This window comes from Galeopterus variegatus, unplaced genomic scaffold, assembly GCF_000696425.1.
Source record: "Galeopterus variegatus unplaced genomic scaffold, G_variegatus-3.0.2 Scaffold3057, whole genome shotgun sequence".
Classification (NCBI taxonomy): Eukaryota; Metazoa; Chordata; class Mammalia; order Dermoptera; family Cynocephalidae; genus Galeopterus; species Galeopterus variegatus.
The window spans coordinates 8,884-30,976 of NW_007729168.1; the positions used below are offsets into that span (position 1 = coordinate 8,884).

General features: G+C 38.6%; 1 protein-coding gene across 1 annotated transcript in view; it reads left to right on the top strand.

Moving 5' to 3' along the window:
• The window catches only part of MCOLN3 (mucolipin 3), a gene marked incomplete at its 5' end in the record, with an annotated part of 22,670 nt that extends 8,063 nt beyond the window's left edge, over positions 1–14,607 (top strand). The window contains 7 exons of the mRNA XM_008583831.1: positions 226–325; positions 2,869–2,981; positions 3,063–3,212; positions 10,508–10,609; positions 10,716–10,838; positions 11,744–11,950; positions 13,789–14,607. Coding sequence (XP_008582053.1) covers positions 226–325; positions 2,869–2,981; positions 3,063–3,212; positions 10,508–10,609; positions 10,716–10,838; positions 11,744–11,950; positions 13,789–13,923 — 930 coding nt within the window. The remainder of the gene's footprint in view (positions 1–225; positions 326–2,868; positions 2,982–3,062; positions 3,213–10,507; positions 10,610–10,715; positions 10,839–11,743; positions 11,951–13,788) is intronic.
• Positions 14,608–22,093: the final 7,486 nt, after the last annotated feature.

Genomic DNA, 22,093 nt, shown 5'->3' on the forward strand with positions numbered 1-22,093 from the left:
GTGAGAACATGCGGTGTTTATCTTTCTGTGCCTGACTTACTTCACATAATGTAATGTCCTCCAAGCTCATCCATGTTGCTGTGAATGACACAGGATTTTATTTTTTTTTATGGCTGAATATTATTCCATTGTGTATATTTACCACATTTTCTTTATCCATTCATCTGTTGACAGACACTTAGGTTAATTACAGGTATGTTTTTGACCCTCTTCCTGTCTTCACAGATAACATTTGACAACAGGGCCCATAGTGGAAGAATTAAAATAAGTTTAGATGATGACATTTCCATCAGAGAATGTAAAGAATGGCATGTATCTGGATCAAGTAAGTAATGAGCTTTACTGGTTTTCAAACAGTTATGAAGTATTAAATTATTGCCCCCATGATATGTGAAACATCCCTAATTCTCTGCGATTAGATCAATACGTTGTAGATATCTGATATTCCAGGCAATACATAAATCATTAGTAACTGAAATGACCTTCTTTAGCTTCTCCATGTGCCCTCAGTTGCCCACTTCTTACTGAGACTATACAGTCTCCACCAAAACCTACCTAGACCCAAACCAATATTGACTGAGTGCTACTGCTTAAGTACTTCACTTTCATCTCCCTCATTTTAATATTTTAAAATATCCTCAAGATGGGCAGAGTCCTTACTTTTACAGATGAAAAAACTGAGGCTCAGAAGTGACACTTTGCACCTATGGTCATACAGCCAGGAAGAAGTCAGCTAGGATTTGACCCTGAAGCATCTCACACATTATAACATCTCTCATCTAGGTTAAAAAGTAAACAAAATGAGGAAAGGGTCTATTCTTAGATATATGGACAAGAATTCAGGTGTAGACTGAGTACTGTCAAAAATTTTGAAGCTGAACTGGAGTAAATTGACTAGAAAGAATTTATCTATCTCATTTTCTAGTCCCTCATAAGTAACATAATGGTATGTTGCACTGGACTTAATGATTAGGTCAGGGGTTCTCAGATTCTGGTGAGCAGAAGAATCATTCTGGGTACCTGTTAAGGTGCATTTTCCCCAGCTCCATGCAAGACAGTCATTAGGCCTGGGGTGGGGCTTAGGAAGGTGTAGATATGCCTTATTTGGACTGTATTTGGATAATCACTGTTTCAGGGTTTCCTACTGGTTGATTTGCCAAGTTCAGAAGTAATAATGAGGGGCTGGCCCGGTGGTGCACTGCTACAGTGCGCCACTTGGGAGTGTGGCAGCACTCCCACCGAGGGTTCGGATCCCACATACAGACTGGTTCCCACTCACTGGCTGAGCGAGGTGTGGGCGCAGCACCGAGGGTTGCAACTCCGTTGCCAGTCCCGGTCCGGTACGGGCGCGACACTGAGGGTTGCGATCCGTTGCCAGACATGAAAAAGACAAAAAGGAAAAAAAAAAAAGAAGTAATAATGAGATAGTAAGAGTAAATAAAATGAAGTTACTTCACTGTAGCATTCTTTTCTCTAAGAGGTAACTTCAAATGTATGAGTATGAGGCCCTCAAATCACAAACTTTTATTCAATCATAAACTAGTTTATTTGAAACACAAGCCTTTTTGCCTTCTATAAACACTTAAATTCTCCCCAAACTTTAGAATAAGGAAAATGAGAGCGCATGAAAGTGCCCAGTACATGGGCTTTCTTTCAAAGTTTTGTTTCTGGGTTTTTAAATTTTTCTAAAGTAGATTTAGACATTTGCATAGCAATTAGTGGCCTCTTGGCAAAAATTAATGGGATGCATCATTATAGAGCTAATCCTAAGTACTTTATCTTTTTATAGGTATAGAGCAGTCTAACTTAAGTAGAGACAAGCTCTGTAGCGGAGCATGTGATGGCTGAGGCCTTGCCCACCTCTCTTCACTGGCTCCACTCATGCCAGCCAGGACTTTACACTTTCAGTTCTCCAGAATCTCTGTGAGGGTGGCTCTTTTTCCTTACTCAAGTCTCGGCTAAACCTACTGCCTCCTCAGTGAGGCCAGCCTTTACTATGTGATATAAACAAAATTCTGTTTTTACCATTCCCCAACACCAACCTCCCTCATATAGACTCAGTGGGTTGGGGTAGGACCTGAGAAGGTGCATTTCTAACAAGTTCCCAAGGGAAGCCCAGAACCACTGATACAGAGTGGCAGGCGCTGGAAATAGACTGCAAAGATTTGAATCCTGACTCTGCCACTGACTGGCTGTGTCACCTTGGGCAAATCATGCGACCTCTCTGTGCTTCAGTTCTCTCACCTGCAAAATGGGGATAATGAAGCCCACCTCCAAATCAGTTAAAATATATATATAAAGTGCTTGAAACTATGCCTGGCAAGAAATGTACTCAATACATGTTAGCTATTATTATTTATTTCCTTCAGATCCCCTTAGCGGCCAGCTTCCAAAAAAATTTTTTTTTAATTTTCTTTATATCACTTACTCCTATCTGAAAGTATTTTGTTCATATACTTGTTTACTTCTTCGTTTGTCTCACTGCAGTAGAATAGAAGTTCCACAAGTTGTCTATTTTATTCACTACGGTATCCTGGCATCTAGTAAATGCCTGGCACATAGTAGGTGCCTAATACATATTTTATACCTAGATAAGCAGATTTTAACAGAATATGCAGGGAGGCTAATTGTATTAAGAACAAAAGACCATTAGCTAGTACTTAAAGATCTTAAATTGGTGGTTTTGGTGATTATTAAAAGAAGGACTTTTAACCTTCTTTAAATACTAAATGGAAGAATGTTTATCAGGGATTCTTTGTTGTCTCTCTGGAAAGAATGCTTGCATTATCTAAATTATTCTAAAAATAAGTAGATGTCACCATATTAATGTCCCACCATGTAAGTACTAATAATCCTCTCTCCTTCCAGTTCAGAAGAACACTCATTATATGATGATCTTTGATGCCTTTGTCATTCTGACTTGCTTGGCTTCATTAATCCTCTGCGTTAGATCTGTGATTAGAGGACTTCAGCTTCAGCAGGTAGGGGTTGTTGTTTTCTAGAAATGCTGCTGACATTTTGATTGACAGAAATTCACTGTGCCTCTCCTCTTTTCTCTAAAGGAATTTGTCAATTTTTTCCTCCTCCATTATAAGAAGGAAGTTTCTGTTTCGGATCAAATGGAATTTGTCAATGGATGGTATATTATGATTATTATTAGTGATATATTGACAATCATTGGATCAATTCTGAAAATGGAAATCCAAGCTAAGGTAAATTTTTTTCCTACTCATGCCATCCTTAGTATCAGATATGGATTAATGGTAATGTATTTTTCTAGAAAGTGAGAATGTTCCAAGTAAATGATTTCTTCCAAACTTTATCAAGTAAACTTGAAATCGATAACAACAGTTTTCTTAAACCTAGTCAGGAAGTCTCTTAGGCAGAGTTTTTCAAAGTGTGCTTCACAAACCCCTGCATCAGAATCATTTGAGTACCTGGTAAAAATGACTCATGTTAGACCTACTGAATCCAAACTCTTCAGGTGGGGCCTGAGAATTCTTACACACACCAAAATTCATACATACACAAGGTAACTAAGGTAAGAGTTTTTTGTCTTCGTTTGTGTGTGTGCGTTTTTTAATCTTACAAGAAATGCTAGAATCTTCAACAACAAAAAAGAGTGGGGCTGGAGAGTAGAGTGAGGTCCAGGTACAGTTGTGAGTGGTTGCGTTTTTTGCCTCTCTGTTTGAAGTGAGAATGCTCTCATTTTCTCACTTTTCCCATCAATGTGCTATAAGGTTATCCATTTTAAGTTAAGACTAACTTAGCCTATGAATCAACACTCCCCCCCAAAATAAAAATTGAATTAAAAAATAACATTGTTTGGGCCGAGCCCGTGGTGCACTCGGGAGAGTGCAGTGCTGGGAGCGCAGCGGCGCTCCCGCCGCGGGTTCGGATCCTGTATGGGGATGACCGGTGTGCTCACTGGCTGAGTGTGGTGTGGCTGGTCTCAAAAAGGACAAAAAATAAATAAATAACATTGTTCAAACTAATCTTGCTCAAAGTTATGTTTTACTAGTCTTGATGCAACTATGAATCACTTGAGGAACTGATTATAAGCCCGGGCAGAGACTACAAATACAATGACTCAGATAGGATAGGAACTTATTTCTCTCTCATGTAATAGTCAAAGTAGATTTTGCAGGTTGGTGAGTAGCTCAGCTCCACACAGTTATTCAGAGACCAAGGCTCCTCCCATTTTGTTTCTTTGCCAGCCCTTAAGGGCTTGCCCTGACTGCATGATTGACACTGGTGTCACCTCCCCCCCAGGGAGACAGAAACACAAAGGATTACTCAAAGCACATTTCTTCTGAGCAGTGAGAAGCCCCAAAGGGGTTAACTTTCCAGAAATCCTCAAGAGAGAGTCATTCCTCCTTGGAAAATTAACCCTGAACTGGGGTTCTTTCTCAGTAATTATTCTTCAGGCCAGAAAGTTACAGAAAAGAAAAGAGGTGGAGTTATGGCTAAGTATAGTTTAACAATAGAGGCTGGTAACATCAGCAAAATAACAAAGTGACATTCCATAATGCAATTTGCAAAAGATTAAGTGGCTCCACCAACAAAAGCTTGTTCTTAGCAAATACTCTTTTCCTATAGCAATTTCCTCAGTATGTTTACATAACAATCAAGTAACTTTAGGTTAACCTGCACCAAGGATGTCTGTCCTTGAGCCAGCAATTTTGCTGTGTTACAATTCTTTATCTACAACAGAGACTTTAGTCTGAGGAAAGTTTCCTGTCTTTTGTAAGCTTAACATTTCTATATGTAATTTTAAAAGTTAGGCTAAACCTGAAACTACAGGGCTTTGGAAGCTAGGCTAGGCACTGTGAAATACATTTGCTTTATAAATGTTAGTGCAGTCTACATTTCCCCCCTTTTATTTATTTAATGAATAAGAAAGAACAAAAGCTATAGATCAAGGCTTTACAGTTAAGACAAAAACATTTAAAGCAAAGTTAGTATCATTTAGCATGGCAAGTCCTTTTTAATTTATCCCAGGTGGGAACTGATGATGTCATCGTCTCTCAGAGCTGTTGCATTGGCATCATTCCTGGTGCTGTGAATTGGGGTGCAGTTACCAGTTGTCAAAACTCTGGAATGGGGTTCTGTTTCATGTAATAATTGATTTTGAGTCCAGAGAGTTTGTTGATGTTCACCCATCCAGGACATCACTGCTTCCAAAGCATCTAATCTTTGTAAAATTTTTTGATCAATTATAAATCTTTTGTTTAAGAACAGGATGTCTCATCCAAGTCATAGGCACCCTCTTTAAAGCTGAGAAACTTTAGAGAACTGCTTGTGTAGACAAGATATTATTTCCCCCTTTATGATCAAAGCATTCCTCATAAAAGCATTGATGATCAATATTTTGATTGAAAAGGTTTTACTTTTCTTTGTATAGATCCCTCAGCACTGGGAAGGCTCATTCCCAGGTTGTCATGTCCCATGTTGGGGAGGGGGGCAGAGATGAAACAGCAAGATGAAGCAGCAGATAGGCCAAATTAGGGCAACATGAAGAGGGGTCAGGAACTTAGAAGAGACATGCCGTCTTATAACCAAAGTTTTAAATTATATCCTTTTATGAAGAGAGAGTTAAATTTTATTGAAATTATGAAAATAGCCACATTGTTATAATAATCATAAAGATACTTAAAGTTATTAAATTTGGGGGAATTGAATAGAGAAAACAAATGCTTTTATATCTGTTTTAAATGATATTTTACAAACTGTTGTCAGTTATAGATAGCTTAAGACAGAGAGTTTTCTTAAATTTGGAGAACAAAACATTAAGAGAACCAGCAGTGTTTTAAAATAAGGAAATTGTAAAAACCCATAATTCTTTTTAATCAGTTCATTAATTAACTTTTGTTGTTTCGACCTTGGTGAGTAACTTCATAAACCCATCAGTTTCTTCATTAGAATTTTGGAAATTTAGTTTAATGTTATGAATTCAAAGTTTGTCAGGAAACTGTACCTATCAGAGTTTTTTCATGAAATATTTGAAGACATAACATTTTAAAATTATAATTGAACCAAGATTATGACTGGTAGCATTATATCTAGACACAGATTTCCAAGAACCTTAATTTCCAAGAACCTTACAAATTTTGGAACACAAATTAATAACATCTCAATACTGACAATGCTTTCCCATATAGTCTAATTTATCAAATAAGCCAGTTAGTTTTGATATATCTCTTATATATCCTTTGAGAAGCTCCAGGGCCCTTGGACCCCCTCAAAGTTAGTTTAAGTTAAAAGGTTGAATTTTCAGACTTTGGTTTTGGAAAGTCTGTCAAATAACAAAGGCTTAAAACACTTAGTTGAATAAGATCACAAATCACTACAAAAATAAAACCACAGTGACAAAGGATTTCAAAGGCAGAGAGCACAAGAAATTATCATGATAAAACATGAAATAAGTTTCCTAGGCCAGTTATCTAAAAGATAAAGAAAACCTTTTACAATTTTCTATTAAGAGCAGTTAAGTGCTTTCAGGAAATCTCGTTGTTCCAACTCAGGAGAGCAGACTCTAAATCTGTAACAGAATACTTTTGATATTAATTTTTAGAAAAACTTATAATTTGTTTTTAATATTAGCCAATTTTTAAAAATTTTTTCTTTTTTATTTTTACAAATTAGCCTGTACAAACCATTATCACAACTTATCCAGACTTTCAGTTATTGTTCTATACTTCCTACTTCCTAAATATCTGGTCATTTTACTTTAAGACAAAAATACACTGTACCAGATGTTTTCTCACATAAAAATTATTTTCTTTTCTTTTTAGCTTTTTAAACCATAAACACATTTTTATATCCATTGTTTTCTTTAAAACACCTCTTTTTTACATACTTGTTTTTTCTCTATCAATGTTAAATTGACCTGATTTGTCTAAAATTTATATATTAAGGTTTTTCTGGTTTCGGCAGGGTTTACAACTTAAAAGACCTCTACCAAAGACAAATGTAATCCTGTATGATTAGTAAACCCATGCAAAGATGTGTGCTGATAAGAACATTTTTTATACATTCAGGTTAGTAAATAGGGGTCCATTTATCAGAGCAAATTACTCAAAGCCCAGTTTGAGCCTCAGCTATTTTTACCAAATAAATATTTATGGTTTCCCAGACAAAAACTTGGTGTATTAAATCTATACCCTTATCAGATAATGTTAACTAGGGCCTTTGAGATATTGGGCATAGGCTTCCTTTCACTAGCCATTTTGGGTTCCAGGTATCCACGTGGTATTTAGGGCCATGTGGAGCTTAAGACAGAGGGCAGCATTCACGAAGACAATGTCTAAAAGATATTGTTTCTCCCAGCATGGCCAGGAGGCAGAACTGGGATAAGGAAGAGGCGTATTGACCTAGAGACAGATTTAGGTAAAAGGTTTAAATAAAATTTTGAAGATATATTTATTTTATCAAAACTTTAGAAAATTAAAGTCACATGAACTTGAAAAGTATACTTATTTATTTAATGAGCATGCATTAATTATAAGCCAATTTGGTGCCATGCAGACAATACAAATACACATACAGATATAAACATAGACATAACATACATTTATGTACATATATATGTAGACATAAACAGAAACAATAAGGATTTTATAGGTTTTGTTTAAAATAAGAAGATGGGTAAAATAGAGAACTCACTAGTTTAAAAGGACAGTCAGGTTTAAATTGTGTTTCTAAAGAATGTTAAAGCTTATCTGTGAGGCCTCACCTGTTTTGGAGAAAGCAAGGTAACAAATTTACATTGTAAAGCAAAGTATGCAAGCCTTTTCAAGGAGATGCAGAGAAAGTTTTCTTCTTTTTAAGAAAATGGCATAGAACTCTGCCATAGGATTTTGTGAAGAAATACATAGATGAGCCTAGAAAAAAATTTAGAAGTCTGTTCAAGATAACCAGCTGGATGCCAGAAAATTTAAGACCATCTAGTTAAACAGGTAGATTTTAGTCTAGTTTTTGTTTCTCAAATGCGTTACTGAGCTTAAGGGCTGAGCTAATGAAAGCCATTTGACTGTTGGGGTTTTTAGGAGAAAAGAAGTAGACCCAAAAGGAGGTCTGGTTGGCACCATAGCTGCTTTTCTCATAAAGCCTCAGAATCTTTGGCAAAGAAGAGAAGCATCGTGCAGATAAGAAAAGAAAACATGCTCAAACAAAACCAACATTGCAAAGAAATATTAACCTTTTTTACTTTAGATTATCCAATTAAAAATTTTTTTCAGTTACTGGCAAAGATTAAGTTATATCCTCTTTCAGTGACATAAACATGTCTATGTTTCTGTTAAGGGCTTGAATAGGTCTCAAAGCAACTTGACATAGATTTCAAGTTGTTAGCCTTGACAAGACCCATTGTATAAATTAAGCAGTGATCAATTTGTTCCCCAATTTTTATGTCAAGGCTCCCTTCCTGGTTATTATAGTTGTCTAATAACCACTAACAGTTTTACAAGCTGCCGTTCAGTTACTTTACAGCTGGCTTCTTTAAGGAGACACTGGAGTTGTAATGTATGTTGAGTCTCCCCTTTTGTTAATAATTATCCATATTTTAAAAGTAAAAAAAAAGGAAAAAATACCTTTGGGGTTGAAAAGACATAACTTGGCCTGCCACAGGTGTGGATCCCTAATCGAGAATCGCTGGTGATCCCCTTTACCAGGGTGAGTCTCCTTTACCAGGACTTCCCTTGACGGGATGAGTAGTGGATGTCCTTTTCCTTTCCAAGGCTTGGCAGGTTGGTCTCCAATCCGTGGAGCCAGAAAGTCTCACATGGGGCACCATTTGTTACACTCTCTCTGTCACCTCTCTTCCCCTGGGTGACAGAGATGCAAAGGATTACTCAAAGCCCATTTCTTCTGGGTCAGTGAGAAGCCCTGAAGGGGCTAATTTTCCGGGAACCCTCAAGAGAGAGGCATTCCTCCTTGGAGAAATAACCCTGAACTTGGGTTCTTTCTCCATATTTATTCTCCAGGCCAGAAAGTTACAGAAAAGGAACATAGGTGGAGTTATGGCTAAGTATAGTTTAACAATAGAGGCTCGTAACATCAGTGAAATAACAAAGTGACTTTCCATAATGCAATTTGCAAAAGGATAAGTTGCCCCACCAACAAAAGCTTGTTCTTAGCAAATACTGTCGTTTCCTACAGCAATTTCCTCAGTATGTTTACATAACAATCAAGTAACTTTAGGTTAACCTGCACCAAGGATGTCTGTCCTTGAGCCAGCAATTGTGCTGTGTTAAAATTCTTTATCTACAACAGAGACTTTAGCCTGAGGAAAGTTTCCTGTCTTTTGCAAGCTCAACATTTCTATATGTAATTTTAAAAGTTAGGCTAGGGGCCGGCCCAGTGGCGCACTGGAGAGTGTGCCGCTTGGGAGTGCGGCGGTGCTCCCGCCGAGGGTTCAGATCCCATGTGGAGACCGGTTCCTGCTCACTGGCTGAGCGCGGTGCGGGCGCAACACCGAGGGTTGCGATCCCGTTGCTGGTCCCCGGTACGGGCACAACACCGAGGAGGGTTGCGATCCCGTTACCGGTCAGTAAAAAAGACAAAAAGGGAAAAAAAAAGAAAAAAAAAAAAAAAAGTTAGGCTAAACCTGAAACTACAGGGCTTTGAGGCTAGGCCCTGTGAAATACATTTGCTTTATAAATGTTAGTGCTCTCTACACACTGGGTCACCTCACAAGCAGGTTTTAGCCTATGGGAAGCTAAATGTGGTAGAAGCTCCCCCACAGTTGTATAGCCTTTGCTCAAGAGTAGCAGACTACATTTCTGTTTACATCCCATTGGAGAAAACTTAGTCAATCTTAAATGCAAAGGGAGCCAGGGAATGTACCCCTGGCATGTGCATGGGAAGGAGAGAATGGGTTTACATCAACATTGAGCAGCTGCCACCATATGTGGCTATAGTCTATATCATTGGAATAGACGTTTAACTTTAGGGACCAAAAAACCCAAATAAAACAAAACAAAAAAATAGGAATAAGGAAAGATTTGCAGTTAACTTTTATTATTACCACCCTCAACTATCATTAATGTCAATGAGCCCTTAATGATGTCCAACAATATTTCTATATTTGTCTAGATCACTCACTTCCCTTGGCTCATAAATGATCATTTCATGTTTTCTTGTCTGAGAATTCTGATGCCCCTGCCCCCTCCTCACTCAGCTGATGAGCTTACTTCCTGTTTCACAAAACAATAGGAAAAAAAGAGAACTTTCTACACACTCCCATATTTCCTTATGCCCCTCACCTGAATCTTCTCTTCAGCACTTACCATTAGCTAATGTACCAAAGGTTCTATTAATTTATTTCTATTGTTTCTATTTTCCCTCTCCACACTGTAATGTAAGTTTCATGAGGGCAGAGAATTTTGTTTAACTGCTTTATTCTTAGTACCTGGAACAGTACCAGACTCATAGCTAGCTCAGTAAATATTTCTTACCCCAATGAATTTCTGCTATTTAATCTGATCTTTTTCCTTCTCTGTCTTAGAGTCTAACAAGTTATGATGTCTGTAGCATACTTCTCGGGACTTCTACCATGCTTGTGTGGCTTGGAGTTATCCGATATCTCGGTTTCTTTGAGAAGTACAATGTAAGGAATTCCATGGATCTCCATGCTGTGGGTTTTTCTTTCAAAATTGTTGCACTGTTTTGACTGAAGGACAAAGGGACTCTAATGACCTCTCTTACTTTCCCAGCTCCTTATTTTGACCCTTCAGGCCGCATTGCCCAATGTCATCAGGTTCTGCTGTTGTGCAGCTATGATTTATTTAGGCTATTGCTTCTGTGGATGGATTGTGCTGGGGCCTTACCATGATAAGGTACTGATATACAACTTTTTCCCTGTTACTGTTAAGTGCTTAGAATAGTGACAGTGGCTTGTTATCCTATGTAAGTGAATTCCTTTTATTTTGTGAATCAGCCTTAAAATGCTGAAGGTAGTGTATCTATTGCCATATTTGTATGACTGACTTGAGAGAATAATTGATTCACTCAACTGCCTCAAATTCATTTTTTGAATATGTCAGATAATAAAGCCCCTTTCACCACCAGCAAAATCAATTTTAGTTAATTTGATTCGACTTGAGAGAATAATTGATTCACTCAACTGCCTCAAATTCATTTTTGGAATATGTCAGATAATAAAGCCCCTTTCACCACCAGCAAAATCAATTTTAGTTAATTTGATTCATCAATACACACTTGAGCAGGTTTTTTAGGTAAGCCTTCTCAAAAATTTTTTAAAAAAATAGCGTAAGGAGAAACTTAAATATTGAGAATTTTGTTACCAGAACCAGTATTGAATATCATGCCATTATGTTAAATGAAATGAACTTTAAAATGAGCTGTGTGAGCGTGCATAGTTGGGACCTGGGTATCTCTGTAGAAGCATTTCAGGAATCTCTTTCTATGCAGTAAAGAGGAGGGTAAGGCTTGATTGGCTCAGAAAAGCACTGAAGCTGCAACCCAGCCTCTTTGCCTTCCACTCAGGCTACTCCAAGTAAGAGGAGCACCGAGAAAGAGCTGCTTGTCCCAGGAAAAACCAGGAGGCTTTGACATATTATATGCATCACAAAGCAAATGCTTGTGGTTACCTCAGGATATTTGTTTGAAAAGGTTAACATGAGATATCTGGTCCCACTGTTTTAAATATGATGTCATGAAGAAAGGTCTCTAATGGAAAGGAATGTGGAATAAAGTGAATTTTTCTCTTTTCTCCTTCCAGTTCCGTTCTCTGAACAGGGTCTCCGAGTGCCTTTTCTCTCTGATAAATGGAGATGATATGTTTGCCACATTTGCAAAAATGCAGCAAAAAAGTTACGGGGTTTGGCTGTTTAGCAGAATTTACCTCTACTCATTCATTGGCCTCTTTATATATATGATTTTAAGTCTTTTCATTGCACTCATCACTGATACATATGAAACGATTAAGGTAGGTTTATCAAGAGCTGTATGTAGCAGCATACCTCCACTACTTGTATAGTAGCAATAAAATTTAGTACCTAAGAGGGGAGAACAGTTGATGGGGTATTAATTTCTTCAGGATGGAGAAGGACCTCAATTTTAGAGACTGAAACAGAAATAAAGGAGAAATAGAATTTCTAGAATGTTGAAAGTCTTGTCTCTTAGTAATTGTGCTTTTCTGGGCAAGCTTTCCAACCTTTTATTAGAATTATAAGCATCAGTAGGTATTGGGTCAATAAAACTGATGGCATTTCAGAAAACAAAAATTTTGTAGGTAACTTTAAAAATCCAATTTTCATAAAGAATAACCTTTTATTAGAATTATAAGCATCAGTAGGTATTGGGTCAATAAAACCGATGGCATTTCAGAAAACAAAAATTTTGTAGGTAACTTTAAAAATCCAATTTTCATAAAGAAAAATGGACACCTTCATTTGGAGTGTGCTGTAGATGAACCCATTATTATTTGCAAGGTCTGGCATGGCATACCTATAGGGTCCTGGCCTTCAGAACAGCGAGGGGACTGATGGGTCCAGCCATGTATGCTTTATACAGTCAGAAAACTGATTTGAAGAGCTATTGTCATTCATATGAGATACTGTATTTTAAAAACTGGTTTGAGCCCCTTGAAATATAGAAAGGCAGAGTAAATATCCACATATATTTAAGTTTCTAATAACCATATATATCGTTAGGTATACTATTGGCATAGACACTTCACTTGGGGACTTCTCTTTCTGGGTATGAAACAAGTAATGAAACATGATGTCACATGATTGGTCTAGGGATAGAGAAGGCCATGGTAATGACAAATACATTGCTCATGAAGCCAGGGTGGTGACTTCATTCTTACTGTGGGAAATTTCAGGTACTGACTATCCTCTCTCTCTTCAATACTTGCTCTGCAGAGGTATGCTTAGGGTCCCAAGGCGACTAGGAAAGAATGTAGTTGTTACTGTCCAAATCCCTCCCCATGATACTCTAAAAGTTTACTACCTTCACCTCTGCATGGAGAGAACGATGTGTTATTTGAGGGTGACATCTGAGATCTCTAAGAGTAACATGGGTTTTCAACACTTGATAACACAAGCCTGAAACGTTAACCTCTTTCCACGGGCTCAGATCACTTGCCAAATGTGCAAGCTAAGTTATTTCTAATCCTTTCTGCTCAGGGCATGTTTTGGAGATCAAAGACCCCGAGGCCCTTAAACAAACCTGTCTGCCTGGAAGAGTGACTCCAAAAGGGCATGCAGGTTAGAAAGGTCTCTTACAGCATTCACATCTTTGTCTAGCACCTGGACCAGCTCAGGAGCATCCAAGGATGTGCTGAGATCTTCCAAGGAAGACTAGAGATGTCCACTCCTCAGCTCCCAACAATACCTTGTTAATCTAGATCAGTTGAGCTTCTTACGGCTTGAACCAGTTTCCATGCAAGATGCCTGCTTCACACTGGCCAGGAAGTCATGGTGCTGCAGAGCAGAGTGGGGACAGACGTTCTTATACTTGGGATGGGGCTGGCTTGATTCTCCCTGAGAGGACTCAGACCCAACCTCAACATGCCCATTTGGGTTGAAGCAGACCTGGAAAAGAGCCCAGGAGGGCAGTGCAGAATCCCAGGCCCACTTTACCTAAGCCAAATCTAAGAGTGACTCTAGAGGTTACATCTCCCTGAAAATACTTGGAAGTGACTAAAATATCTCTCTAGAAAAATCCTCTCCCTTTGCCAAATGATCCATTTTGAATTTGGGATAAGGCTGTTTCAAGGGGCTTATTAATAAGAGCTTTTTTTTTTTTTCTTCTGTATAGCATTACCAACAAGATGGCTTCCCAGAGACTGAACTTCATACATTTATATCAGAGTGCAAAGATCTACCGAACTCTGGAAAATACAGACTGGACAATGACCCTCCAGTATCTTTATTCTGCTGTTGTAAAAAGTAGCTATCAGTTCTACCTGTGCTCTCTAGAGGAAAATATAATGTATAGCTGAGTTGGCAGACTATATGGATATTTTGAGATCAGGTGTAGTATGTTCAAACTATTTTGATAGCTATAATTCATTGAGAACTATGTTAATATTTTTAAAACCAATGTTTAATGTCTTTGCAGATTTATGCTGGTTTTGTTTTAATTCTGATGAGGGAAGCTATTGGATTATTATTCTTTCTTGTTTATTTTGCCATAGCTTTAGCTTGTGTTCTCTGTGCCCCTCTTTAGCTCTTATACTCTTGCTTCCAGTTATTCTGACTGTGAGAATTATGTCATCAATGGAAAACAATCGTGGGACTGACAGTGACTTTGGACAGCTCAGTGACCCTAGCCTGGACCACTCTCAGGGATCCATCTCTGAGAGAGTGGGGATAGTTAATGTATGTCCAGTTATCATCGCATTTAAAAAATCTCCTCTAAAGGAGAATAAGAAAGAAACAAGCATCACCAGCTAATAGTACAATATTTGGTTCTGAAGGACAACTGTTATTATGCTGCTTTTAGTTCTGGAGAGGATCATGTTTTAAAATATTCATTTATAGGTCTTTTTTTTTCTCCTTCAGTGTTAAAGTACAAAGTTGAAAGAGTATATTACATATATACGAAAATTAAAGTAAAGCACATACCAAATGCATATCTGATCTAACAATGATTATTTTATTAGTACTTCATCAGCCTTGTGAAAACTTTCATAGGCACATTAAGTCTTGTAGCAAAGCAATTTGGGGTTGGGTGCTGCGGTTTCATAGGGCAAGGTTCTATAACTCACATTAAAAATATTTGGGGGCCAGCCCATGGCTCACTTGGGAGAGCGTGGTGCTGACAACACCAAGTCAAGGGTTAAGATCCCCTTACTGATCATCTTTAAAAAAAAATTTTTTTTTGGAGAACAGTTATGCTCAAAATTTAAATGTAAATGAGAAATGTGTGCCTTAAAATGACAAAAATACGCTCTACTTCTTGTAGACTGCTGATTGGTAATTACTGGGATATTCACAACATGAGTATTTGTTGGAGAACAGTTATGCTCAAAATTTAAATGTAAATGAGAAATGTGTGCCTTAAAATGACAAAAATACTCTCTACTTCTTGTAGACTGCTGATTGGTAATTACTGGGATATTCACAACATGAGTATTTGTTTTGTGTATTATTTATTCAAATAGAAGTGAATTGAATGATGTGCAATAAAAGACTCAGAACACCCTTTTTTTTTTTTTAAGGAAACTGATTTTTAAATTTCTGGTTCTGTTTTAAGGGCTAAATGAAGATAGCCTTGAGACACTGAAATCTTATTATTTAATCACAATAACAATCATAATAATGACTCCAGGTACTGAAGTGTAAGGTTTTACAACAGGTATAAGCTATTTTTGTATCACCTGTGGCTTTTAAAAAATAAAAATGTAAACCTCTAGGTGAGTATTTTGTGGGGGCTTAGTTCTAATATTTGTATCACAATCATTTTTAGAATTTACTAGAATGCAATGTGAATTTTGAAATTATGTTTATTATTCGATAAATTCTTTTCTTTAATCCTTGTGAGATTTTTAGTCTAACAATAATGCTTGAATGGAAACATGAAAATACTAACCCAGTGTTGGGCCTGGAGTTTTGCTTTGCTCTGAAGTCATTATGTTTCTTCTGTGGAATTACAGCCAGTGGCTTGGTGCCCTCATGTCTCTCTCCTGATGAGAAAAATTTATAGCATTGAATACATATATTAGAAAAGAAGAAAAAAAAATCAATCCTTTAAGCTTTCACCTTGGGAAACTAGAAAAAGAGCAAATTAAATCCAAGTAAGCAGGAAAAAAGAAATAAAAATGAGCAGAAATCAATGGAATTGAAAACAGGAAATTAACAGAGAAAATCAACAAAGCCAAAAGCTGGTTCTTTGAAAATATCAATAAAATCAATAACCCGCTAGCCAAGCTAACTAACAAAAAAGAGAAAAAACACAAATCACTAATATTAGAAATAAAAGAGGAAAGATCACTACAGGTCCCATGGGCATTAAAAGGATAATGAACATTATGAAAAACTCTATGCCCACAAATTTGAAAACCTAGATGAAATGGACTAAGTCCTTCAAGGACACAATTGTCGAAATTCACACAAGAAAACAGACAATCTGAATAAGCCTAAATCTATTAAAGAAATGTAATCAATAATCAATAGCCTTCCAAAACAATGCACTAGGCCCACGTGGGTTCACTGGTGAATTCTATTAAACATTTAAGGAAGAAATTATACCAATCCTCTACAATTTCTTCCAGAAGATAAAAGCAGAGGGAATGTTTCCTAGCTCATTCTATGAGGCTAGCATTACCCTAATACCAAAACCAGATAAAAACAGGAAAACTACAGATCAACATCTCTCATGAATATAAATGCAAAAATCTTCAACAAAGTAGCAGCAAATCAAATCCAACAGTGTATAAAAAGAATTAATACAGCCAAGTGGGATTTATTCCAGGTAGTAGGGATAATTCAACATTCAAAGATCATTTAATGTAATCAATCACACGAACAGGCTGAAGAAAAAAAATCACGCGATCATATAAATAGATGCAGAAAAAACATTTGAGAAAATCCAATGCCCATTCATGAAAAAACTCTCAGTAAACTAGGAATAGAGGGAAACTTCCTAAACTTGATAAAGAACATCTACAAACCCCCCCCCAAAACTATAGTTAATATCATACTTAATGATAAGAAACTTAATAAGTTTTTCTGCTACAATCAGGAATAAGGCAAGGATGTCCCCTCTCACTAGTTCTTTTCAACATCATACTGGAAGTTCTAGCTAATGCAATAAAATAAGAAAAGGCATACAGATTGGGAAGGAATGAATAAAACTCATTGTTTGCAGAGGACATGATTGTGTAGAAAATCTGAAAGAATTAAAAAGAAAAAACTCCTGGAACTAATAAACAATTATAACAAGGTTGTAGGATACAAGGTGTATTAGTTTGTTTCTGTTGCTTATAACAAATTCCTGCACTGGGTGATTTACAAGAAAATGAAAATTATTGCTTACAGTTTCAGAAGCTGGGAAGTCCAAAGTCCAGGGAACACACTGGTAAGGGGCTTGGTGGTGGCAACAGTGACCCAGGGGTCTCATATAGCAGAAAATGGCAGAGCAGAGAGAGATAATTCCTCATGCACTCCTTTTAAAGCCCTCAGAACCACACCCATGACCACCATTTTTAATCCATTCACTATGACATGGTCCTACAATCTAACCACCTCTTCAAGGCTCCACCTTTCAATTACCATAATAGGATTTCCCACCCTCAAAAGTTAACAGTAGGGATTAAGCTTCAATTAGGTTGGAGGGGCACCCAATCTACAGCACAAGGTTAATACACAAAAGTCAATCACTTTTCTATATATCAGCAATGAAACAATCAGAATTTGAAGTTAAAGGACCAGCCTGTGGCTCACTTGGGAGAATGCGGTGCTGATAACACCAAGGCCACGGGTGGGTTCGGATTCTATAGAGGGATGGCTGACAACACCAAGTCGAGGGTTAAGATCCCCTTACCGGTCATCTTTAAAAAAAAAAAAAGAATTTGAAATTAAAAACACAATACTATTTATATTAGTACCCCCTAAAATGAAATACTTAACTATAAATCTAACAAAATATGTACAAGATCTATGAGTATATGATGAAACCACAAAACTCCAATGAAGGAAATCAAAATAGAGAGATGTTTCATGTTCATGGATAAGAAGGCTCAATATTGTCAAGATGTCAGTTCTTCCCTTCTTGATCTATAGATTCAATGTAATCCCAATTAAAATACAAGTTGTTTTGTGAATATCAACAAACTGATTATAAAGTTTTATGGAGATGCAAAAGACCCAGAATAGCCAACACAATTTTTGAAGAACTAAAGTCAGAAAACTGAAACTACCCAATGTCAAGACTCATTATAAAGCTACAGTAATCAAGACAGTGTGGTACTGGTGAAAGGATAAACAAATAGATCAATATAAAAGGATAGAGTGCTGGCCAGTTAGCTCAGCTGGTTGGAGCATGGTGCTGATAACACCAAGGTCCAGGGTTTGATCCCTCTACCAGCCAGCCACCCCTCAAAAAGAAAAGAATAGAGGGCCCAGAAATAGACCACATAAATATAGTCAACTGATCTTTGATAAAGGAGCAAAGACAATACAATGATGAAAAGATAGCCCACAAAACCTAAAATATTTACTATCTGACTCTGTACAGAAAAAAGGTTGCCAACCCCTGATTTACAAGATAGTTTGCTGAAAATTACTTTACTTTATGTAGAAAAATTGAGCTGCCTTTATATCTCCCACCGTATGTAAAGCTGAAGTACAAAGTAATTTGATGTGAAGAATAAAACTAAAATATTATAGGAAATGCAGAAGAATTTTGGTGACTTAAGGGCAGAGAAAAATTTCTTAATGAAGATCATGAAAAAACAAACCATAAGGATTAATATCCTTAATTTTGATATCACAACTTCAAAATTAAGGATTTCCATCCAAGGAAGAACACCATGGACAAAGTTAAGAGATAGATGAAGACTAGAAGAAGATATTTACAATGTTTAAATCTGGCAAAGGATTAATATCTAGAATATACAAAGACTACTTGCACATCAACAAAAATTGGACAGGATGTGAAAATAAGTAAATAAAGGGCGCCATTTTTTTTGTCCTATTTCATTCTGTTTTCTCTTTACATCGACTTCACAATGAGTATTGTTTTAGTTTGTCTATCCCAGAAAATTGTTGCATTTCTACTATTAGCCTGTCTCACATTTTCTAGACCACTTTTTAAAAAAAAATTCCCTTTTAACATTGTAAATCACTGAAACTTTCACATGAAGGCAACCTGCTAGAGAGATTCAAGACCTCTGGTTTGTAAATGTTAAATGCCATATCATAATGCATCACTGAGCTAAAGATTCTTGTGTTATTTGGTTATTGGTCATTACAAATTTGAGTCAGGGCACAAAACTTTGTACTATGATATGCAGAACAGGGCACAAAACTTTGTACTGTGATATGCAGAACAGAACACACATGTTTGAAAGGAACGATGCATAGCACAAGACAATGTCCATTACTACCCAGTGAGAAAGGAGCCAGGATCTTTACCACAAACAAGCGATTTTTTGAAAGTGAAAAACTTAGTGCCTAACACTGTGAACTATATTTACTAATTGAGAATGGTTAGATCAGGTGCCTAGAAACTATAATTCACACCTCTTAGTATCGATTTTTTGAAAGTGAAAAACTTAGTGCCTAACACTGTGAACTAAATTTACTAATTGAGAATGGTTAGATCAGGTGCCTAGAAACTATAATTCACACCTCTTAGTATGTGTAATATTCAAACCCTTCAGCCATCTGACTCCAACTATTTTCCATTCTTACTCTCCTCCCTTCTCCATCCCCAATTCCCTCACACACTCAGGTTAAATATTTCCTAGAACCTCGCTACTTAAGAGTTGGTGCATGGAGGGCCAGTCCGTGGCTCACTTGGGAGAGCGTGGTGCTGACAAACCAAGTCAAAGGTTAAGATCCCCTTACCTGTCATCTTTTTTTTTTTTTAAAAAGGGTTGGTGCATGGGCCAGCAGCATTGGCAGCATCTTCACGTTAGAGGTGCAGAACCTCAGGTCCTACTGAATCAGTGTTCTTCAATAAGATCCCCTGGTGATTGATGTACAACATTAAAGTTTGAGATCCCTGTATCTTCCCTTTGAAACCATTTATCCATCTACAGTGTTCTATATGAATTTGCTTACCGTTTATTTTTTAAATGGTACTTTTATACTGACTGATAATATATACATCACCGACTATAGCTATTTAGGAACATGTATCTCTTCACTCTGTGAAACTGTTTGTAGGTTGTTATAGATGAGAAACTGTTTACAGAAACTCCTCCAGATGGAGAAAGCTACTAAAGGGCAGCAACTGTTTATTAATCATGTCTATCAGTGTAGCAATGTGGTGAGAATAAAGATTAGGAGACTCAAAGACCTGAACAGAAATCTTGGACCTGCTACTTACTCTGTGGGTAATCTCAGGAAAATAACTTAAATCTCTTCAAACCCATTTACTCATTTCGAAAAGGAGATGACAGTGTGCAGAATGCTGAGTATTCTGTGAGACAGCATTTGTAAATCAGCCTGAGTGCCTACTGGGTGCTCAGGATTACTTCTGGCCCCTTTGAAGCACAAAGCCTTTGCACATAGTAGATGTCCTTAATAAATGTAATAAACAATAAATTTTCTTTTTAACTACGCACTGTTAAGCTAAACTATTCAGTAGAATTGTCCGAGCTCTAGAAAGCGCTTATAATGAGAAGTTTACTGATACGAAAACTTTATCTTAATTTACAATCCCCTTCTAAAGGGGTTGTTGCCCTTAGTGGAGTCCTAGCATTTTGGAGCTAATAGGTTTGTTCCTTCAATAGCAGTTTTTCTTTGAATTTAAAAGGCTTAAAAAAAATCCTTTAGCATAAAAACTATATTACATACAATTTCTTACAATATACCTCTAACACTCTACAGTCAAGTCAGTGTCTTCTTCCTTCACCGGAGTCCACATCCTCCCCACAAGACCAGCCCTGCAACGTTTCCTCTCCTTTTCCTCTAAAGAACCTAACCTGTGTATTCAGTGGGCTCCTCCCATGCAGGGAGCTCTAAAATAAGGCATTTTTGCCTAATAATCCTCTGGAAGTGACTTTTAAAAGTGGGTCAACTATGTATGCTTTTATACACATTGCTTTAGCCAACTGCTTCTCCCTGGAGACACATATTAAACTAATTACCTGACAGAATATTCTTCGCCCTAGCTAAACCCGGAGAGTTTTTAAACACTTGCTCACCCAGATAGCTTAGAACGCAGGACTTCCTCTGCTGCTGCGGTTCACGTGCAGAGCAAGGGTACGACTCCTTTGGGAGAGGCTGTCGCCCATGCCCAAACCGTTTGTGAACATCACCCTCAGCACGACATTTGGGCATGTGCTCGGAACGCTCATCTCTAATAAGATTCATGAACGGCGACCGATTGTTTTGTCCCTTTTCCCACAGGCGTGTTCCTTTCGTGCCCCAGGAGTGAAGAGCAGCGGCGGCTGCAGCCGCTCGGGCGCTGTGGGTCTGCGCGCTCCCTGGGCGCCCGGGGGGGCCGCGCGGACGCTGCGCTCGGCTGCGCACTGGAGGTCCGCTCGAGCTGCCCCACGGGTGCGCAGGGCGATTCGTCCGTCCTTCCCTTGTGCGCCCGTCGCACCGTCGCACTGTTTTGGGGTTTTTTTGTTTGTTTATTTTTTTGGTTTTTTTGGACGGCTGGGCAGTTCGGGGATCTGAACCCTTGACTTGGTGTTACAACACCGCACTCTAACCAACTGTGCTAACATGCCAGCCCCATCGTCGGACTTCTAACATCTCCGAAATATGACCCTTGTCACAAAGTGTCGTGATCGTGCACTTCAGAATAAAGAAACGCCGGGTCAGTGAACTCGCCCGAAAGAACGTGCCTGACTTCTGGATGGAGCTGAGAGAGGACCGTGTCTTTCTCATCCAGGTGAACACAGTACCTACCCAACGCTCGGCTCGGCGCTCAGTGTTTCCCGAACGCATCCCGATAGAAATGACCAAAGAAATGGACGAATGGATGCATGGATGTAGAAACAAGGAATGAACGCATGAGAGGGTGAAGGAGAGGACGAGAAGTCAGGGAAGAAACGAGGAAAGGCGGGCGCGGCGGAGGGCAGGGCGTGCCGGGTCCTGCCGCCCGGGGGCGCTGTGGAGAGGGCCGGGGCCGCCTCCCGGCAGCGCCCCACGGCCCGGTTCCCTTTATAAGGGCTTCTCCCCGGCTCTACCTTCCCGCAGACACCCCGGAGCCGCGACGGCACGGGCAGCCGCGCTGGGCACCGGGGACAGAGCACAGGAGCCGCGGGCCGGTGCCAGGGGCCCAGGCAGGTACAGCCGTCCCACGCTTGGTGTCCTCCGGCTGCGGCTCCCGGGCCGGGCCATGCCTCGAGGCGTGGAGGCGCTGGACCTGCCGGTGCGGAACCGCGCCTCGGGCCTGCCCTGGGGGCCCCGCCACAGGGCAGTTCCCCACCCGCGCCCCG